The sequence below is a fragment of the Falco cherrug genome, chromosome 1, assembly GCF_023634085.1.
Source record: "Falco cherrug isolate bFalChe1 chromosome 1, bFalChe1.pri, whole genome shotgun sequence".
In the NCBI taxonomy this organism is placed as follows: domain Eukaryota; kingdom Metazoa; phylum Chordata; class Aves; order Falconiformes; family Falconidae; genus Falco; species Falco cherrug.
In genome coordinates, this window is record NC_073697.1 from 34163486 (window position 1) to 34186283 (window position 22798).

The 22798-nt window shown below is 34.9% G+C and overlaps 1 protein-coding gene across 18 annotated transcripts in view; it reads right to left on the bottom strand.

Moving 5' to 3' along the window:
• SLIT2 (slit guidance ligand 2) overlaps positions 1-22798 on the bottom strand; it is a 266529-nt gene that overhangs the window by 65349 nt on the left and 178382 nt on the right. For 9 of the 18 annotated variants that reach the window (XR_008730635.1, XM_055700673.1, XM_055700671.1 and 6 more), the window contains exons 10-17: positions 11389-11460; positions 10694-10765; positions 10103-10174; positions 8080-8223; positions 7788-7951; positions 7021-7044; positions 4633-4650; positions 3392-3542 (exon numbers count right to left, since the gene is read on the bottom strand). Coding sequence is in view for 17 of the 18 variants with exons in the window: in XM_055700673.1 (XP_055556648.1) it covers positions 3392-3542; positions 4633-4650; positions 7021-7044; positions 7788-7951; positions 8080-8223; positions 10103-10174; positions 10694-10765; positions 11389-11460 (717 nt within the window). In the remaining variant the exon portion in view is untranslated. The remainder of the gene's footprint in view (positions 1-3391; positions 3543-4632; positions 4651-7020; positions 7045-7787; positions 7952-8079; positions 8224-10102; positions 10175-10693; positions 10766-11388; positions 11461-22798) is intronic. The other 9 variants (XM_055700675.1, XM_055700672.1, XM_055700674.1 and 6 more) reach the window with 3 other exon arrangements.

Sequence of the window (22798 nt, forward strand, 5' to 3'; positions counted from 1 at the left end):
GTCATTCCTAAAACAAAAAGATAAGGCAACATTATATGTTGATGTGTAAATATTGCTTCTGTTTTATTTGATGATTTTTCATGCTTTGTTAACACAATGGGTAAGATATTTGCATGTTTTGGTACAATAGCTGAACCCTCCTGGAAGGCTACGTACTGCAGTGATATTCATGCTTTTGAAAACTATCTTGTTAGGATCTGGTATTATAACAGCTATTGTGTAATCATTACAAAAACTGAACATATAAGACTGAAATTGGTTTTATTTAGCGTTCTTCCTGGACACTCTGGCTTTAAGTGATTTATCAAATAGTTCCTGATTTTTCCTATATATTAGAATGCTGCCCCAAAAATATTTTATTTCTGGGGTGCATCTACAGGGTCATACTTTATCTCAAGTACTTCAGTGGCAAATTAGGACTTTCACTGGTTTTCTGGAAGACTGTAAGCAAGTGACAAAACAGAAACAGAACAGCACTTGGCTTATTTATAAATTTGTTCACCTTTTACAATTAAGTGTCTATCTCTAATTGTATTATTATTATTTTCAGTTTTTTTTTTAAAAAAACAAAACCACTCTGAAGAATTTTTTCTAATGTGATATTACTGTTGCAATCTACACAATCAATAACCTTTTTCCTCACTTTTGATCATTTCCAAGCTGTGTCTCAGCTCCAGACACCACCCTGCAGAAAATAATCTAGCCTTCCTCATCACTGCAATAGAAGCATCAATGTAATTTGATGCTAACAAGTACCTTTATCTGAAACGTGGTGGGTAAAAGAAAAAGGCTAACTAGCTGCTCTCGGATATGCCAGTAAACGTTGTGAACTGGAAATCACAAGAGTGGCACTAGAGCTAGACTGGGAAGCCCCAAGAAGAGTAACAAAGGCAGTGCATCAAAGACCAGGAATAACAGAAGGAAACAAGAGAAAGGGCTGTAACCTTTGCATCAGTGAGGCAAATACCAGAAAAAGTGTATTTAGCTAGAGCAATTGGATTTTTCGAGAAAGTTAAAAAAAAAAATGTAGAAGTAATTCCTCTATCCCCTTTAGAATACTTGCAAGGCTATTACATTTTTTTATTACATCCAAAGACTTGAAGAACAATCTGTACAGCTCATCAAGAAGGTTGAATAGTGACTTTGTCACAGTTTAAGACCATCTTACTTGGACAAATGCTGGACAGAAAAGGACTCTAACAGCAAAATTATAAAAGAAGCAATGATAGAAACCAAAGAGGCAGATTCCATCTGAAAGTAAAAAATCCCATTGTACAAGATTTTAACAGAAGTGAAGAGAGATGATTAACTTTTGTAACACTTTCAGGGAAATGGTGGAATTTTAATCCACTGATATGTGCAAGGAAGACTGGATGTTTTCTGAAAGAAGCACTGTAACCAAACACGAATCACATAGTCAAACACAATTTTTTTGTTGATCCAATTAGGATACACAGCAGATGAGACTTTGTCACAGCACTCTCCAAACTAGCTGGCTGCAACAAGGTCTTTTACCATCACATGCCAACATACTCTTCATGCTAGTCCCTCTGCTCTTTCTCCTAGTCTCTCCTCATGCAGGGCATGCTCTCTCTCTTTTCTTTCTGCTTCTTCCTCCTCTCTCTTCCTCGGCTGCTGCCTCTTTGTTGGCTCTCAACCACTTAACAGAACCAGCCACAGCTGCACCTTATCTACATAGGCCAACCCACCACCCCTAAGACAGCCCACAGTTGTATATTATCAATGCTAATTAACCCAGCTTCATTCCTCTACAAGACTTAATGATTTAGTTTCTTCTGAATTTAATATGTATGAATCATAATTATAGAAAGAAAACATTTGATAGTTTAACTTCCACATGTAAATAAATGAATATGAAACCGAACAATTAAAATACTAAATTAAGATTATTACTTCTTCAGAGCAGAGAGAATTAAACATGAATCCTGCTAAAAATCAAAACAATTCATGCTTGTCACTCCATTTCTCACCTCGTGGTTCAGTTACTATGATTCTTACAACTATTACTTTATGATCTCTTCCTCCACTTTAACCTGTTACCAATTCCATCAGTTTTTATTCTTCAAGTAATTTCACCTCAAAATATAGCATAACAAAAAATTTATTTCTCCACTGAAATATCTCTTTTTACCCAAGACTGTGTATCAATTTTTACTTCTCTGACACTACTTTATGAATCAACAACATGAGGATGGCCAAAAGCTGAGCTTAGCTTTTGCCACATATGCCACTTTTTCAACTGAATTTGCCATCATTCTTGGCACAACTAGAATTACCACTTCTAATTAGAACTTCACTAAGATCAACTCCTTCTCTCAGCTCATAAACAGGCAAAAATCTACATCTCTATTTACACAATGTTTCAGTTTCAAATCCCTATTCCTGTCCAGCTATTTGAAATCCTTAACCATGGTCTCATTATTTCATACCTTCACTGCTGTACTGTGGCTTTGATGCAGACTGACTGTCTTTTAAGAGATGTGCCATACTGTTGCTCATCTCACCCCTGTGGGTCACAACTTGATCACAGTACACCTGTCTCCACATCTCTGTCTCTGCTTTACTACATAAAATCAAAGTCCCTCTCTTTTGTCCCACAACATTCTGCCTTGTTCTTTAAAATGAATCTCCTAGGAAAAACAGCTATTTCCTCCTGCTTTTGCTCTGCCAGTGGTGGCCACTTTCATCTGCCTTTCTGCTGATCCTTCAAGCATCTCTGCATTCCCTTTCATACTATGCTTTGCACATGGGAAAATCTTGTAAAGCTGTCTTAATTTTATCTTTCAATCCCTCCTTGAAGACCACTTCAGTTGTAATGCCTACAAATCATTCCCTTATGGCACTTATTAAGCAAGTAATAACCTGTGACTTCTCTGCTCATCTCTGTTCATTACATTATTATCTCATCTTCTTAACTCAGCTCTGTCTTGTTTGTCTGCTTTATCTTCCTTTGGTCTCCTCCCTGACACACATAATGTGTGTTTTGCATAAGAAGAATCAGCTCTGTTTCATTAAACACCTAGATAGCACTTTTTAAGACAGACCTCTGGCTACTGGATGTCCTATTTGCTCTTATAGTTAAAAAACAAAATAAACCCCATTACTTTTCAAAAAAATCCAAGTGGACAGCTCAAACTGGAGAACTAGAAACATAGAATTGTTACCTTATTTACTTAACCTACGTTTTTAAGGCTACACAGTACTGAAGTAACACATATATGATTTTTATTAATATCCTGTCCTTTGAAGTGCACCATGGAGGTTACATTTAATTTTTGTTGTTCAAAAAAGTAAAGTTGTGATTTTATATTTGAAAATTTTAGTTAGTTTTTCCATAAGCAAATAATGCTTTATTATCAATTCAACTTACAACTCTGCTGTGTACTGGGGGATGTGATCAGGAATTTTGTTGAGTTTCTGATTGGAGCAGTCCACTGTGGTCCCTTCACAGCGACATTTCTCAGGGCAAGCCAAATCTGCAAAGCAGTCTCCACTTAATTTGGATCTGTAATCTTCAGTGCCTGTGGAAGAGCCAAGTCAAAATACAGATACTGAGTCAATAAAGTATAAGATTTGATTCTTGTGAGAAGGTTGAAAAGATGTCTGCAATGCAGATAACGGGTGGGCAACTTGGGAAATGTATGATAAATTTTGTGATACTGAACAGACACAAGGGCTTCAAGAGAGGGTTAAATATAGGGGCTTAAGATATGCTGGAAAAAGAAACTGTGACCAACTTCACATAACAGGATAACATTAACTTGAGCTTTTCACAGCTGTACTTTCTGCTGAATATGTTGTCAGCCAATCTCGTCTTGTTTACAGCTAATCACACAAATGCCACCGATTCTTTTAGAATTTGTTTTCTTTCTCTGTATCAAGAATAAATAGATCCTGAATGCCACCTTTTCTCTTTCTCTTGTTACAAATTTGTGTTGTTGACTGGACTTCATTAACCTCTGTGATTTTTATTTTTTTTTATAGTCCTGATACTCCACATCATCTCAAACACATAAGATTGAAAGCCCTGTTTTCAGCTTTAATTTAAAAAATGTGTGATCCTGACTTAAGCCTCAGCAGCTTGCCATGCTGTAGAAAGCTGCGTGACGTTCCATGGTGCTTGACAGAACCATGTTTTACTCATACCTCACAACCACATGGTTAGATCAAGCACAACAGAAAATCTCGCTACATTACCAAAACTGCATCCATTAGGCCAAGGATAAGAGCAAGGGAAAAGAGGAAGGAGTAGGTATAAGTTACAGAAGCATTTGAAATTTAATACTTGCTTACATGACATGGCATTCTTATTACTGAATGTCCAGTGCCACAGTAACAGTATTACTGTCACAGATTAAATAAGTATAAAAAAGATGAACCACATTGAAAGTTTCCTCCACCATTTCCCAGAGTCAGTCAAAGAAAACATCCTAAACATATCAGGAGAAAACATCCAGTAAGGAACTGAGGGTGGGTGATAAAAAAACAAAGAGAAGCTGAAAGGACCTGTGGGTTCTTCTTGGACAAAGGTGAAAAGACTGAGACTAGCAGAAGGTGCATCAGGGCTGGGAGGTACATTGTGATTTAGCTCAGACACTGAACTTTACTTACAGCCAAAATGGTGAACTCCTGCAAAAGTAAAGATAGCCAAGAAGGAAAGAAAGACAGAGTAATCCCAATTAAGACAAAAAAAGAACTAAGCTCTCATTTTCTCAACTTTAGTTTGATTAGATGTTGTTAAAGGTGACCCATCTTCAGCAGAGAGAAAGAATATATCATTTTAAGTGGCATTAAAAAATGAAGAAAAGACTGGGGTTAATTACAGATTTTGTATAGGATGATAATGCCTCCCATGCATTATTCTTGTGATTCGAATGTATTCTTTAAAAGCTACTCCCTTGAACATATATACATGCTATGCCACTTAAAACCTTAATAAACCAAAGCAGCACAGGAGAAGCAGATTCCTCAAGGGAGGTGAAAAAAGCCCCAACAGTCATCACATATTATGTTATCTAGTGTTTGTAAATGTCTAAGTAACACATATGATATAACTACATGGTCTATTTCTGTGAGCTAGCAGACAAAAGATGTTTTTCCAAATTATTGGTTTAACATAATGAAATTCTGAAACTTCCTGGTGTCTGCAGAGCAAGATCTCCCAATGACATATTTTAAATAAATATTAAAAAAATTTACGTTTTTAAAGAAAAGCTACCATTATTACAGTATTTACTGAAGCGTAAAGAAGTGTCTTTAGCACCTTAAAATACCCAATAAGTGAGGCTACAAATACATTTGTTTTCCTGCTGTGTCCAGAATAAATCACTGCTGGCAGTGTAAAGTAAACAACTAAAATATTCAGGGCCAAGTTCTTCAACAACTAAAATAATTTTATGCAGCATCTCCCTGACAACCTGATAGGAAGAGAAAGCACAGAAGCTGTATTTCAAGAAGCAAGTCTGTAGCACTGTTTAATTTTTTAATACTCTAATTTAAATTTTTTTTTCCCTCCCTTCCCCCCCCCCCCCCCCCCGCCCCCCGCCCCCAGGAACAGCATTTTTCAAAGGGTACATAAACAAACCTAAACTGCATGTGTGGCCGTATTATAAACAGGCTGTGGAGACATTTGCTGGCAAGGAAACACTTCTAACTCAGAGACAAAAGTTGTGCTGGCAAGGTTGAGTAGAAGTCACTCTGTGGCAGGAATACAGCTGTTCTACTCATTAAGGAATTGTGTAGTACTACAGGTTTGAGAAATTGAATCCCCCTCTGTTTTATGCCACTTAAAAACACATTTTTGCGGCTGCCAACGCTGACAAGTTGCTGCCTTATTTTGAATTTCGTTTTGTCTTTTCTTCATATTCAAACTAACATATACTAATAAGTATAAGGGCATCAAGAACTTCGCATGATGGCTGCAAATTTAAGTGATACATCACACAGCATTAGTAGGACTGTTAAACATACCAGCTTAAAAGACAAAGATTAAGATCACTGCAGAATGACAATATACCTGTAGTACTTGAAAGAACAAGTGCACTGGTGTCATAATCAATTATTGTAGATATTTTTCAGATATTAAAGTATGGTAGAAAACCCTACTTGCAAATCACACACTGTAATTCATCAACAGATTAATTATTCCCCTGTTTATTTTGCCAATCAATAATTCATAATCTGTTATGAACATAATGGAAGTGCATTTTTTCTTTTCATGATTATTAAGAAATCAGTGCACACACCTGACAAGCAAGGTAAAATAAATAAAGAAACATATTTCAAAGAGCTAGGGCCAACATCAGTAAATCTTTTTGAAAATATTATAGACTTATTACAGCTTAAAGCAGTGTGTAAATTGCTGTTTGAATCCAACTCTAAAGTTGTATTTTCTTTAATGGAAAGCATTTCTGATTCATTGTATGCGTGTGAGCACAGAATGCCTTTAATGAAGAATATCAGCTTTCTTTTCCAAGCATTCCACTGTGATTTCGTAAACACAAGGAGGGTGAGCAAGCAGTAACTGCAGCCAGTGTAGAGCAAGAAAGCAAGGCAAGAAAACATTCATTTGTAAAATGTTTATTTTTTTAAAGTTGTACTAGCTCTTTGATGGTAGTATGGTTTCCTGTGTTTAAAAGCAGCTCAGGAGCTACATTTTAAAAACAGTAGCAGCAGAAAGGCAAGGTACGAGGTAAGTAAAGGTGTCAATTGAAATATGAACTAGCAGGTGCAACCTTCTAAATAATTTAAGTAAAGATAAAATTTTGGTAGATTGTGTTGAAATTTGTGAGACAAAAAAAAGTAAATGGAGCTGCATGCTAAGCTCTTATATTCAGAAAAAAACTACTAGTAATCTACAAAGGAAAACTATGTCTTGCTACAGGTATTGACTAATGTTAAAACACATGCATCAGTTTCCTAAAAGGTATAACTTTGCTTTTTTGGGGAAAGGGAGAGAGTATCTGCAGTTAGTCAATCTTACTGCAGAGCCAAACCTACCTGGAATGAAATACTGTTCTTTAGCTAAATAAAGAGAAAAAAATAGAAGATGCACCTGAATGTCAGCAAGCAAAGAATGAGTTTTATTAGATTAAGTATGGACTACAGTTAACTACAGATAATTAAGTGAAAAAGTGTGTATTCACAATGAGAGCTGATAAACAACAAAGTGTGAATAGTCATAAATGTATCCGGAACACGGATAACAGTTCTCATTTGGCATTTGCACTTGAGACTGAATAAATTGTAGAATGTAAAATGCACCTGGAACAGCTGGATACCATATGACAAAAGTTAGGATTTAGAAAAATGTAAGAAGGAAATGGATTAAGATTAGAAAAAGAAAAAGTAAATTTCAGTATGAGGTAAGCTCCCTGTATAAAATGAATATGTCATGTTTCCATATTTAGCTAGAAATTTGCAGATCTTTTACATACTCCAGAGCCTTGTGGAAATTTTACAAAATTATTTATGTTGGTGATACTTATAGTGAATAACTTTAGCATTTCATTCTGAAGTATTATATATTGCATTTCTTTTGTTAGATTTTATTCTACTCAGAAATAGTGCCAAATGTGTTAACTATAGTAATGCTCTGTGATCCATTAGCCCATGACCTCCATGATTTCCCCCCCTTCAGTCAAAGAACTAAAAAAGATTCTGCAATGTTTAATAATTCCGTAGAGAGCCAGGTGCCTTCATTAGAACTTCTATAACCACTAGTTTTGCCAATAAAAGAAAAATAGCAGCCAAATTAAGAAAATTACCTGAGCAGCGGAATTTCTTGCTTTTGATCTGGCCGATCCTTTTGTTTGCCAGACGGCGGGGGCTGGTGCAACGGGCACCACTGGTCTCAATGGGGTTTGTATGAAGATAATCCGCCAGCCACTTCAGATGGCAGTCACAGATAAATGGGTTCTGAGCCAAATGTCTTTCATAAAGAAAAAAATGATAATTTCACACATTATTTCCCTTTGGTCTCAGCAGTTCCTGTTATTTTTAGTACATTGCAGAATATGAAGTCATACTGAAGACAACCATAAACAAGAGCATACATACAAGGTCTGAATTGCACGCAGGGGTGAGAAGGTGCCTTTTGCAATGGTCTGAAGCTTGTTGTCATACAAAGAAAGAAGATTCAAGTTATGCAGATCTTGAAAAGCATCAACTCGCAGGCAATTGATCTTGTTGGCATTCAATAATCTGTTTAATGGAAGACAATTACAAAATTGAAAAAATTCTCCTACTGTCCCTGCAGCTTCAGCATTTTTCACAGATAACTCTCTGTGTGCATTTGTAACCAGAACTAGAGATGTAGTAACAAATATTAATTGACAGTGACATTACACATTTCAGTGAAATATCTTATTTAGGTGATCTGAAATTATTCCTAAATATTTGCACCTTGGAGTTAAATATGTGGGTTTATTCAGCTAAAATCACATTTCTTGTATGCGCTGGTAGAACGTGTGTGTGTGTGGTATTTGCCTGTGCAAAGAAACAAGCTTAAAAAATCAAATATCTTCAAGGAAAACTAGTTCTTTGCCAAATAAATAAACAAACAAAAAGGGAACTGAACACTGTGTTCATTAGCTGGAAGAGATGTGCAGTGGCACTTTTAATTATATGTTACTAATCAGCATGCTGCCGCATTAACAGAGTTGTAGTAAAAACTGGTGGCATGGAATATATCCAAATTTGTCTTGGATCTTTTTTGGTCTCCATCTTCAAAGGGAACCTTTTCTTCCCTGTACCTCCCAGACTTTTACAGTTAAAACAAACAAGCCAATCTAAACCAATTCCTTCATGCTTTTCAAGAGAAAAAAAAAATAAAATAAAAATGTCATTCAACTAGATACATTTTTATAATAAAGTGTGGGGTTTTTCCATTTCCAGCCAGAAAAGGAATGGAATGGTGGATTTGAAAACCAGTGTTCTGATAAAAAGTTTCACTACGCAAGTAGAAATTTACTTAGACTGAAATGTATTGGCTATGCAAAGTATATCGAACTATGGACTTTTTAAAATACAGAATAAACAGAAGTTCAGAAATGTCTCTTTTTTTTAACTGAAAATCTGAAATATGTTTTTATAATTAAAATCTCTTTAAAGGAAAACAGGAATGCATACCTCCCAGTACTATATTAGTTACTAAAATCAAAATGTAAACCTCTAGGTGGTGCTAGAACTTACATTTTCTTTGTATTTACTTACTGTTTTGCCACCTTCGTTGAATTAATAAGAGATTTTGCCAATCACTGCACTGTGAAATCTGGACATTAAATACTTCTAATAAGTGGGAAGATGGTTTAAATTCTTTCAGAAAAAGTTTTAAATCAACAAGTCAGTTATTGTGGGACAATTTCTTCCAAAAACATCACTGTTGCTTTATGGCCTATTTCACAAATTTCTTTTCACAGTACAACAAGTGCCCAGCCTTTTCTGCTAAATATCGACAATATTTGATAAACATATTACCATGAAATCCTTCTTTATACCCAGTATTAAATCTAAATATAAATGTTTTATAAGACAACATATGGAAATTTCCAAAGTGTTAAATGAAATAGCAGCTGGAGTTCACAGAGTCAAAGAATTGTACAGTCAGAAATTGTATGTCAGAAAATATTAAAAGTCATCCATGAAACTATACTGCAACTTTGTTCTTCCATGGGTACAACTAGAAAGAGAATTACATAGTATTTCTACTACATATTTTCTCTGTATAAAACTCACAAGTTTTCCTTCTATTGTTCCCACACAACTTTATATGTAGTATTTGTTGTACACAGGGCAAGGCAGTATCATATCTTGTGTTTTACACTTATAAATTCCACACAAAAGAACAGTTTCATTTTAATCATTTTAGGCTGAGACATTGACCAAGATATGATCAAATTTGTGGATGAATGGCAAGCTGGCCTACAACAGCCTTAACTCCTTTGGCTTTAACATAATTTGTTTTTATTATGCTCTGATCTTACACATGGGATTTCCTGCCAGTTCTCCAAGCATAAATCTCTCATAATGTTTACCCTTCTGAGTTATCCCAAAATAGAATAAATATTAAAAAAATACTCACAGCAATTGCAGAGAAAAGAGTCCTTCAAATAGACCCTTTGGAAGTTCTGTAATTTTATTGCCATAGAGGACACTGCACCAGGAAACAACAAAGCAAACAAAGCCGTCGTTATCAAAGGCATATACTGTGTGATTTTGGCTTTAAAAATAAAGAATTTTCCATTTTTCTGAGGGAATTTAACAGCAACAACATACCTGCAAGATCCTTGTGGTCCTGTGAGGTACCAGGATCACAGGTTTTCCCCAAAGGCTTGTTGCCCAAAGAGCTGCCAAAGAGCTCTCAGCAAAATCAGTACCTCGCTGTTTACAGCCTTAACAAGGACCTTGGTAAGTGTATTTGCTGTTTGTAAGAACAGCTAACTGGGAAATAAATTATTTTGTTCAACTTTTTGCCATGAACATATTTATGACCATGTGTCCAGCTGTGATACAATATTGAATTATCACTCTAATGTTCTGAAATTCTTTTTACAGCTTTCATAATTGATCAAATTTATGTGAAAATTCTGCAGGGAGCCAAAAATTCAAAAGAATTTCACCATAAGAATATGAGAAATTTGCTTCTGTTTTTACAGGTCAAACAGATACCTACAGTGAATTGAGTGAACGTAAGCCCTGGAAAGCATCTGGAGCTGCTTCAGAGATCTGGTTATTGCTGAGGTCACTGAAATAAATACAATTTGATTCAAGTAATCCAAACTATTTTCAAAATAGCAAACATTTAAATAATACATAATTAGAATTAGGCATGGAAAGGAGAGAGAAATTACAATATTAATATGGATGTTGCCAAAGAATTTTAATATAAAACTACTAAAATTGCCAGTACACTGAAACAAAATGCATGGTTAAGAATAGACCTTTCAAATGCTTGAAAAATTATGAAAAAACATTTACTTTTCCTAAGCGGTTAAGTACATTTTATAAAGAATTCTCTGTTTGCTATGGCCACAGAACTCTACAACCTCAAAGATGGCTTATCCCCATTAATTAATTGTTTTTATAGGGTGTTCACTGCACTAACATATTGCTTCTATGCAGAACCATATGAAATAATGTCAATACTTGGTAAAAAACAATTATTATTAGTGTGACAAAGATACTATACGGTCTTAATAATCAGGCTGACATATCAGTTAATATTCCAGCAGTCAAACTTTCTTAGATAATCAGTCATTGACTGCAGTTCCTCTGTATGACCTTGACTTGTTTTTTATTTTTATATATAAATATATATATATGCATATATATATATGAAAAAAATAATCTATATTATTGGGTACGTACATTCTTCGAAGCTTTTTATATGGTGAGAATGCTCCAGGAGGTATGACCTTGATTGAATTTTGTTCTAACCGTCTGCAAAAGAACAGCATCATCATAAAAATACAAAACCCAAACCACAACAACAACCTAAAGCCATAACAATCTAGAAGGGACAGACTTTAACAAAGGCTGCTTTTGCTTTCTTTTTCAGTATAATTTTGATCTTGAAAGACAAGGTCATTTTCCTCTCAGTTTTCATTTAAAAACCCCTCATTTTTGTCTGTAAACTCAAACCTTTTAACCTATAGAGCGTAATGTTGTAAATTAAAACCCAATCTTGATTTTATATCATTTAATTAACATTTAAGCTAGAATTGTCATTAAAAAATTCAAAAGGATTGTTGTTAATTGACTCCCAACGTATTATTCACATACAGCAATTATTACAGTAAGTTTTATTTAGAAAAGTCTAAAGAATTCTGTGAGTTAAACACTGAAATATGCAAACCATAAGAAAGGGCAAAGGAATGTTCCTACAGAACAAATAACGTATGTTGCTACCTGCAATAAGGCAAATGCCGTATTTTTAAATATGCACACATGATTTATTTAGATACAGTACATAATACATTTTCTTTAAGATATAATAATAGGATTGCACAGCCACACTTCTAACTTCTTTAAACAAGTATTTTATTCTAAAAATTGTAGTTTATGTTACTGGCTATCTTTGCTTTGTATATATAATGACTGTGACTGAAACTTGCCATTCTGCAAAATGTGAATTTGCTAATGGACAGAGTTTTCCAACAATTTTTTTAACTTTCAGAGCTTTGCATATGGGAAATCTATGCTGATACAGACCTGTGGCCCACTTGCCAACAAGTCAAAACAGGTTCAGCAATAAATACATTTAAAAGATACGTCTTTACACACCACTGTATTTCATGGCTATGGCAGTGCAAAATTTGTTATGTAGACATAAGGATTGAAACTATTTGTACTAAAAAGTACAACCGGAAAAGGCAGTATTATTCAAACTACACATCATACCTACCTAATAAGCTTTCTATTTCCCTCCTTCATGCACTTAGTATAATCTACATAGATAAAGACAATGCCAAAAACCTATTTCATATAAGGAATCAAAATTCTGTAGAATTTACTGCACTATTTTAAATTACACATAAATTACATTGACTCAGAATCTAAGGTCAAAAAGCCTTTTTAAATCCAGATGTAGGGATATTAGCCTGTTTTCTTCCTTTTACCCGTGTCCTATTAACTCTCTTCTGGTTTACTTTTGCTCTGATAAAGAGACATGAGTCCCTGTGTGTGCAGTGTAACTAATAAGCTCATATATTCACTTTGAGTAAGTCTTTCCAAGAAACAGTTCTTACAATTGTTTCTTTTTGTTAAGTTTCTCCAGAGATCACAGTATAACTGAATTGAAAAAAGATTTTTTCCTGCCTTTGTGACGTTTTGTTCAGATGGAGATACTTATACATTTAATACTCAAAATCTCTTAAGTGTGACCATACTTTACCTTAGCAGAATTTGTTCTTGAATGGCTTATAAAGAAGCCGGGGGAAAAAAAAAAAAAAAAAAAAAGTGCCTCAAAAAGTCTTCCTGACACAAAAAATCTCACTTCATCAGAACTGTTTTAGACAGGGTTCATGCTTTAAAAAGTCCTTAGTAAGCAAAATGTTGCTACCTTGCTACAGTTTTCAGGTATATTTTAAACACTGCAGGGGATCCTATGGCACAAGACTGTTAATTTTTTCCTTAAACAGGGTATTCTTTCATATGCTTTCTTTGCCTTTGCTGAGCCTTCTGGACCCATGAAACACATTTTGCATCAGACCAGGAGTACTGATTAGGCTATAAAGGAACAAGGTCTCTCTTCTCCAGTACACTTGAGTAGATGCAGAAGGCAAATATCTGAATAAGTAAAAACTTGCTTAAGTTAAAAGGCAACACCTAAATAGACCAAACTGAGGTATTTACATTTTTAGCTTTTTCCCCAGAAAATAAAATTATGCATGCTTATCATCTAGATAGGTTTCTATTCAGCTGGCTAGGTCAAAGAGAGATAAAACCTTAAGATAATAAATTTCTAAAAATTGTCATACTTTAGCAATGGGAAGGAGCTGAGAAATCAAATCAACCCAGCCATGAAGTGAATGGCTGCCATCCATCCATTCCTGTTACACACTCTATTTGGCAGCAACCAACTGCCTAACCACCAGGGATAGCCTGACCAGACATTTATCAGATGTGTAGCTTTGAGAACCACCCAAAGAATATCTTGCACAGGGAAACACATAGGACATACACAGAGGTGTCGAAAGGGGAGGGAGGGTGAAGATGAGAGGGCCGTAAGGCCATATTACAGAAGAGGACTTGAACTTCTGAAGAGACACACAACTGGGGAAAAACGTGTATATGGGAAAGACAGAAATTGCAGTGGCAATGCTCCCACGTGAGGCTGTTACAAGCCTCATTACAAATGCTGCTTATTAGCCTATGATGTAGAGATTTGTAACCTAGTGCTGGAGGGGCTCCAGTCTATGTTCACCTATCTTTAAACATATAATGCTCTTCACTAGGCTTGATATAGCATGTAACTCAAGAAAGACAAGGTCTAGTGTTAAATTAAGACACAAAGTATTTTCCAGTTTATTCTTTTAATTTAAAAATGTTAGTTCTGTAAACTGAAGTACCTTACAGGATACATGCATGCCATTTTTTATGAAACAACGGAATAGCAGATTTAATTTACTGCTGTCCAATTTGTCTACAAATTATATGTGTCCAAAACCTGAAGAAGTCTTACTGCAGTATATCTCTGAAACCTAATTTTCTAGCAGTTCTAATAGAGTGAACAACCAATTCACTTGTGGATAAGAAAATGAACTCCATGTCAACTTTACCTAACATTTCCTTTTAGTGAGAAATATATAGTCTAATAGACAGACTGTAGTGCTGGGTTAAATTTACAAGCTCTTCTGGATAAATGATTTGTTATAGTAGCATCATCTAAATATGTCTTTTCTTAACTCATGCCAAAGTGTAGGCACTAAAACACGTCACATTTCAAAGAATGATTAGCATAAGAAAGGAAAAATAAGATTATATAAATACAGAAGAAAAATCTTTATATCCCACTTTGTCTGTAAAGAAAGTAAATCAAATTCACATTTTCAAGCTTTGTTATCCTCTAATCTTCTCTTTATCTTCCTAGAATCAGCTGAATTTTACAGAATGCAAATTTGCATCCACTATTCCAGAGAAAATCTAATTAGATATATTCCAGGGTCACAAAGCACAGATAGACTAATATCTAAAGGAAATTTGCATTCTACTGATAAAACCCATAGTAATTAAAAACTCTTTTATATTAATTCCTCATATTAAATGAAACATTTTTAATTCTGGAATAGGATGGGTTGTAGTTATCTATTACTGAAAAAATCAACTATTAAGTGCTCACAAATGACATGGCCAGAAGCACTATTATATTACAGAAGAACAAAAAGCTAGTATCAGTATTTTTCCATGGAACTTGTATTAAATTTTGTGCACAACATCTCCTTTCAAAGTCATCCCAGAAGTCAGTCTTTATTATAAACGATGATCTATGTATCATAAACAGTGTCTTGGTGGTTTCTTTTTCAAAAGCCATAGTCAATTTCAGTAGCATATTTAATAAGATAAGATAATGGAGGAAGACAGTTAAGTACATGCTTCATCAAAGCCTGCACTGTCTCATATATAAGTAGTACTCTGCCCATCACCACACAAACGCTAATTAATGCTCTTAGTATTAAGTCTCCTGCTCCATTTAGTGTTTCACTTCAAAGAAGTCCTGCATTAATACATAAGTGTTTTACTCTTTTACACAGCCAAAGCAGCTGAAACCTTTCTTGAAGACTATTCCCTAATCTTTCCTATCTAGGAAATATACTGTGGACATTTCTTTTCTAAATCTTTTCCCCCTGCTTATCACTGAAGACACCATAATGTACAAACACCTACTATTCTAAGAAACAAAGGTGCTTTCTGCAGTTGTTTCCAACTTCCAACCTAATCAAATCAAATCAAAGGTCCCCAGACAGTAGATAGAGTCTTCCCACCCTGTCCCCAAAGAGCCCTGTGACATGTAAATCACTTGACACTTTCCAGGAGGATGCTGTTCTCTACTATAAGCCTGCAGCACACCATTACTGATTACTACTTCCGCACTTACAGAGACAGACAACATGCTTATTTATACTGACACTTTTAAACTAGCTGATTTTCCCACTACAAAAAGTCATTTCTGTGAAAGATTTCTGCACCAGGAAAGAGGGCAGACTAGGAATGAAGAACACCCTGTTCTCTACAGAATTATTTTTATTTTAAATCATGCAGATGGGTATAATATACTAAGCCTGCTTTGTAGAGAAAGGTAAAAAATACTGCACAGAGATGTGCTGCACCTAAATGCATGTTAATGGATCAGAGATATATCTAAAAAAAAATTAAGTATTTTGTAACAATAAAATAAAACATCTTCCTTAAGAACACACAGATTTGAATATGGAGCAGCAAATTACCCATATACTTAAACAATCAGAACATAACATCTCAATTAAGTAAATTTGGTCAATACAATAATGGCTTTAGCAGTTAATTAATCTATACTTTTACTTTCAGCATCTCCTAATTTACAAAAAGACTGCAAGAAGCTTATCAAGAAATCCCAGAAGAATTTTTACTACAGAGAAGAAAGTGTAAGCTGTGCAATGAGTCTGATGTACTGCACAGATGCTGATTATACATGGTAATAAAATTGACAGTTCTTCTTTGCATTTTCCCCATCTGCTTTTAAAGTAAATGGCAAAAACAGCTGTCAGAAAACAAAAAATAGATTTCAGTGATGGGATTCAGCACAGCTCCTGAATCCGAAGAACTGCAATACACAGCCAATACATCTCTCATCATATGTAACATCTGCCAGGTTTGAGAAGGGGTGTGTGTGTGTGTTATGGGGTTTTTTTGGTGTTTGTTTTTTTTGTTGGGTTTTTTTTGTTGTTTTTCAAATAAGGAAAATGTAATGGTCTCGCTTTGCTACAGAAATCCTTGAGGCTATTAAACAAAGTACCTTTTTTTCTTTCTCAACAACTGCACCTCCAGAGTGCTTATATCCACTAAATGTCACTTCTAACTTTAGCAGCAAGAGAATTCTGTTGAAATCTGTGATAACATCCATGTCTAACAAAACAAAGGATGTATTTTGAATGACTATATTACTTGCACTTTAGAATTTCAGGCTTTAATTCTGTGTATTAATAAATCTGTTTGACAGTTTCCTAAATAGTTGCATATAAAGAATCACTGTCAATGTTGCCCTAAAGCTTGCCAAATTGTTAACAACCAGTCTAATTGTTGTATCACATATTTCCTCATGGGTTTGATTGTAAATGACAGATGACTCCTTAGTCTGCATTACATCAAAAAAGTAACAAGAATTGTAATTCTAAAGCTATTAAACAATTCATCACATTTACTCAAAAGCAAGTCCCAAACCTGCATTTGTTTAATTTTTCATCACAGAAAGGGCCATCTCATGCTCTGAAGCTTACAGCACCATTAATGATGATAGGCTTTACATTCCTTAATTGTTACAGATTCGGGTTGTAGGGAAAATTCACCACTTCTTTAAAAAATTATTTGCTCAGTGCTTTGGCATCTGTCAGAGAACAGCTCCAGTGCAATTAGCCTGAGTCACCTAGAGTCAAGTTAAAGCCCCTCTAATTAGCCTATTTTTGATGAGAGCTGTTATACTACAAAAACTACTTGAGCTGTTCAGAGTAACTGTGTTAAGTTCACAACAAAATAGATGTAATCCTGCTACTCTTGGCTCACCACAAGCAGTGACTTGTCACCTGCTCTCATTGAGCAGACACACTTGCTTGAGAATCGCACTATTATGAGTCCAACAGTGTGGCAGGAGTACTTAGTACCTGTTAAACAATACATTGATTTACACCCATAAATTTGCCACTAAAATCTAAGTGAAGGTTTTTAACTAAGAATACTTTTCACAGGTGGTTACTGCTTACTAGACATGTATTTAGCAACAGTAGTAGTAAATAATGAAGAAAGCATTCAATTGACAAAGAATCACCAAATAGTGAAAAGTCAGTAGCCATAGTTTCGTTTACAGTAACTTCACTCACATCATTGCTGAGGGAAAACTATCAGCAGTGAAAAGCCATATGTGAAAATAAAATGTAAGAGTAACACCACCTTTGGAGTGTGGCACAGCTGTCAGAGATCTATGAGGGTTTTTCTGGAAGAGCTACATGGGCCTTCTCCAGCTTCCCTTCATGCTGTATGAAATATTCATTTATTCCATGCCTGAGTTATTTTCTTTCCCTTGGCAGAGTCACAGAGGTCCCTCAAGGTGCCTCTTCTACTTCAATACCCACCAGAAACTTGTACAAAACCCCAGAGGTGGAATGGTGTTCATTTGGGCCAGTATCTACTTCCAGTGTCTCTGGAAACCAGCACTGGTTTCACACATTTTTTGTCCAGTTGTTTTCTGTATCTCTACATCCTCTTGACTGTTGAAATTGTCCTTTGTCCTCTGAATTTAATTAGTTTTTAAAGACAGGACACAAGGGCATGAAGAAAGCCAAAGATGTCAACAATGGCAGCACAGAACACATACTAATAAAGAACAGATTAAATATTCTACCTACTGTCTGACAACTAAAATAAGAAAGAACAAAAAAAAAGAAAAAAAAAAGGCATAAAGCCACATGATTTACCAGTCATTTTCAGATTAGGAAGATACTTGAGTAGGAGCATGACAAATCATTTCGCTTGCGTATTAAGCAGACGGGATTAGCTATCAAATTAGCAAAACCATCTATTTTTGAGGCAGTCAAAAGGAATATCTTTCAAGTTTTGCCTGAGAAATATTAAGGTAGGAATCCCCAATATAAGTTAACTGTAATTCAGTGAAATCCGCATTGGGAAATTAAATATATTAAGGTAAAGAAGTTAATACCTCAATAGAATACCCTTTACCCATTTTTAATTTGTTTCGCATTTATTCAATACATTGCCTCACAGATAATGCATTTTTCATTATTCACATGTAATTATCATGTGTTTATATGTATATATCATATGAAATAAGATTTTAGCAAATTTCTATATTTTTGATAAAGCAAACCATTCGGTTTTATATTGCAATGGACATACAGTTTTTGCTAAGAAATAATGACCTTCCCAAAGAAAAGTATATGGAGAGAATTGTATTCACATCATTGTTGCCACAGCTGAACAGTCTAAACTCACTGTCACTTACAACATGGAGCAGCGAGTCATAAAACCTTTCTAGTAAAATTATGAAATAGTATTAGGATTATTTTCATGCAAAGATTTTCAAAGTTAACAGCTATATTTGCATTAACAGACTCAGCAGGGCCGGGGATGGCATTTAAAATTAGGTGCTGCAGAATGTGGGAAAGTTCAGTCACAGTGTATATTGATACAACAATTTTAGTTTCACGTCAGCTATTTTGCACCGGATATTTCCATTTCATTAGGAACCTTTTTTGGTCCTCCTCCCTATGTAAAGCCATACTCTTATGAATTCTTTTGAACAAACTTCTAGGGAAAAGATAAGCATATAACTAATACATTATAACTAATAATAATGTATATAAAAGTCAGGTAGTCTTATTTGAGGTATATATTTCTGGACATAAAAGTGCAGTAACTTTTAAGCAAAACAGAAGCAAGAGCTCTATATTTCACTGAAAAATCAGAATGCCTCTCCAGTCTACTGGTAAATAAATAAATAAATTTGAATATCAAGTCCAGTGCGTTAGTCAGGAATGGCCTTATAAACCTTTGGAAAGGGAAGAACATATGAGAAGATTTGAAGAAAAGTGTTCATGAAGTACAGTCGAAGAGAAGCATATAAGAGAAGAGTTAATTTTAAAAACATGGCAGCTATATGAAGTTGCTCAGAAGCTTGGAATGTTAGATTAAGAGCTGAGAAAACATTAGCCAGATCATGGAAATTTATCAAAGAGGCATTTAGGAAACAGCAATATCTCTACAAGGTACTTACTTATGTATCTTTACTGCACTATATTTCAATCCACCAGTTTCTGAAAATTCAAAAACTGGCACATTTTTCTGGATTAATACTGACCAAAATATGTATCAGTATTCATAAGCAACTGAATACTAAAATAATTATTTTAATTTTTTATCCATAAGTAGAAATCATCTTTTCACTTGACACCTCCATACACTGGCAGTATTGCATGTTGGGAATTAAAAAAAGATTTTGATCAATCAGAAAGGTTTCCAAAAGAGCCATAAGAATAATTAAATGGCTGTGAAACATTTTATAGTGAGACTAAAGAGATCTATTTAGGGTAGCATCAGAAGTTTAACATGTCTTTTCTGGAAAAAAAAAAGATAGATACAGTTATAGAGGATTCTTGCAGCCTACTAAAAATCTTAACAATACGTACTGAAACAAGACCAGTGACTACATATGTATACGTATAAATAGAAATCAACTTGACAAAACCTTTCCAGAACTTCACTGGATGTGCAAGACTTCTGGCTAACACCCTAACTGCTTAAGAGGTAAACTATATTTATGAGCTGACATTCTGTCTAAGTCCTAAAAAGACCAACATTTTGATTTAAACTAGAGAGCAGGAACAAGCACAGACCCTGGAAAACAATTACCAGTTTAGTCTTGTAACTTATTGTATCCTCCCCTCAGCATTCGGACCCATTCCTTACAAGCTGTGAAGACGCAGCGTTTGCTGTCATTTCCGTCAGGCTACCTTAGATAGCCAAATCACACTTCGAGCTGCTAAAAATAGAGAAAGCTGCCTTATCTCTGACATTTCAGAGATTTGCTGCTATATGAGTCTTTGAAGCGTCTTCAATAAATGTGTCTAAATCCTTCTCAGGTTACTTTTCTCTGTAAAGGGTCATTCTTAGAAGCATCTTTGCATCTCAGTGTAAGAATCTCTCTGTTCAAAAGCTATTTATTTGAGGCTGTACTTTCAAATTTTAGCTAAGGATGAATCCTAAAAGACAACAGAAATAGTGAAACTGTACACATGCCAAGCTTAGCTTGGAAAGATACATACATGAGCTCCCAGTTCTCAATTAAAATTCTGCATTTATGCAAATCACTTCCCCAGTTTCTGCAGTGTGATCAGGTCACTTGTCACTCTATCTTGGTTAAGTCCATCTATTAAGTTCAGTTCTCTCAGATCTAATTTTGTTTCCACTCTTTGCCTTCTTCTTTTCCCCTTTGCTTTGCTTTCCCTTTCATTTGTTCCCCTTTCTCCTTTACTATAATTTGAGTGTTACTGTGAGAGGCGGTCTCAGGAATTTTTAATCCTGCTCGGTATCACATGGCTCACAAAGTTGTAGTCGAGAGCTTGGCATAATACACAATCACTAATCAACAGACTTATGAAAACAAAGTATGAGGGAGAATGAGATGGAGGAAGATGAAAACATGAAGAAAAATAGTAGAAACTAGGAAGGTAAGATCAGACGGGTCTGAGGGGACAAATTAGAAAACTCAGGGGAAATGTAAATAAAGTCAACATGAAACAACCATACAGGTTCTAATTTTGGCATTCCAACATTAGAAATCTCCATTTGCAAGAAAGAACAATTTTATCTTGAAGGCCACAGTAATTAAGAAGTCAGTGACTTTTCACTACACTGGATTATGAAGGTGTACTGTTAAAATTCCTTACTCCTGTATGGCTTTTTCATTTCATGTATTACATGAGGGTCTTTTCTGCCCCTTACAAAGACTAAAATGATTTATACAACTGTTGCTTAGTTAACAGTGGCAACCCTCCAGTTACCCTCCCCTCCAACAAACCTTTCCCCTCCCCAAAATGGCATCATAGTGACTGTTATCCTTCAAAAAAAGAAGGAAATGTAATTAAGTCCTTCCTTTGATTACTTAAATGTTTTTAATATGAACAAAAACAGAGGAAAAACAATCACTTTAATTCCATGCATTTTTGCTTAAATAGTCATTTATACAAAGCTGTGGTCATCACAGCAAGTAATTCTATCCGTGCCCCCCTCCCCTTTAGAAGCATTTTTGCAATCATTTACTGCAATTGTATTTTGCAGTTGTATTTATTTTCTTTTATTCATAATACTACAGTAAGGAAAGAGGTTTTAGAACCACTTTGACCGGTAGTTCAAGCCACAGAAGAGAAGAGAAAAATCAGAAGAATGTAAGAGCAGCATTTTCACGAGGTAGTCTAGCTCATTAATGGCTTTTTGGCCTCTTCTTTTGAAATAAAAGCCTGTCACTTACTCACACCATTCTGAGAGAAGGTACCAGTACAATTAACAGAATTGCTGCTCGGTCGCTATTTGTAAGGTTCCTGATAGTCTGTTTGAACACGTGCCAAAAAAGTCTCTATTCAAAGGGACCCAGAGTTATTTCTGCCAATCATTCAAAGAATTTTCACACAGAAGGTGAATTCTAAAATGCAACCAAGTGAAAAGAGATTAATGGTGCTGAAAAACTAAAATGTGGAAGGAATGCCTGCATAGAGGCTGATAAATGCTATCGCCATTAGAAAGGCTATACTTTCTAAAACCAATTAAAGTAATAGTTTTGAACCTTAAGAATGACCTTTAATGCTTTTAATATATGAGCTGTATGACAAAGGAGGAAAGCACTAGGTGCATTAGACCACTGCAGTTGGTTAAGCTCAATAGACTGAACATGCCAATGAAAGAGCATCCCATAAAAATTTCTGGAAAGGGGAGAGGTTTAAACAACAAATCTAAATCAATTTAAATTATGATGTTTCTAATGAATGAATAATGTGTCATGCTTTGCTTAAGTCAATGGAAAAAGGCTAAAGGAAGGCACACTAAATAACAAAAGTTGGAAGACAGTTAATACATAACATTTATTGGCAAAGTATTTTACCTCCTGTTTACAATAGAGACATTACAATAATAGAGCTATAGGAATTTTTTTTAAGTTGCCGAAATGTTTCCTACAGGTCACTAATGGTATGAAAACTTTCCATTTGGCCCAGAGGCAAAGGTGCAGCTACGCACCTTATTAATTCTGTGCTTCCTGCATAATTAGTAGGTACACTAAAACTGGGGAAGTCTTCGTGCTCAACCAATTATTTTGTTTTTTAAAGTATTTATGTATATGAGGTATTTTTTTCTCAAATAATATCAAATTGATTGGACAGATCTTAAAAAAAAAAGCGTAGGTATTCTTATTTAGCTGTGTGTGAATTTATAAGAGGAGAATTAATTTTGCAGGAAGGGTGTAACTGGTACAGATACAATTGTACTAAGTCAATAAAGATCAAGCACTACATTTACTGAG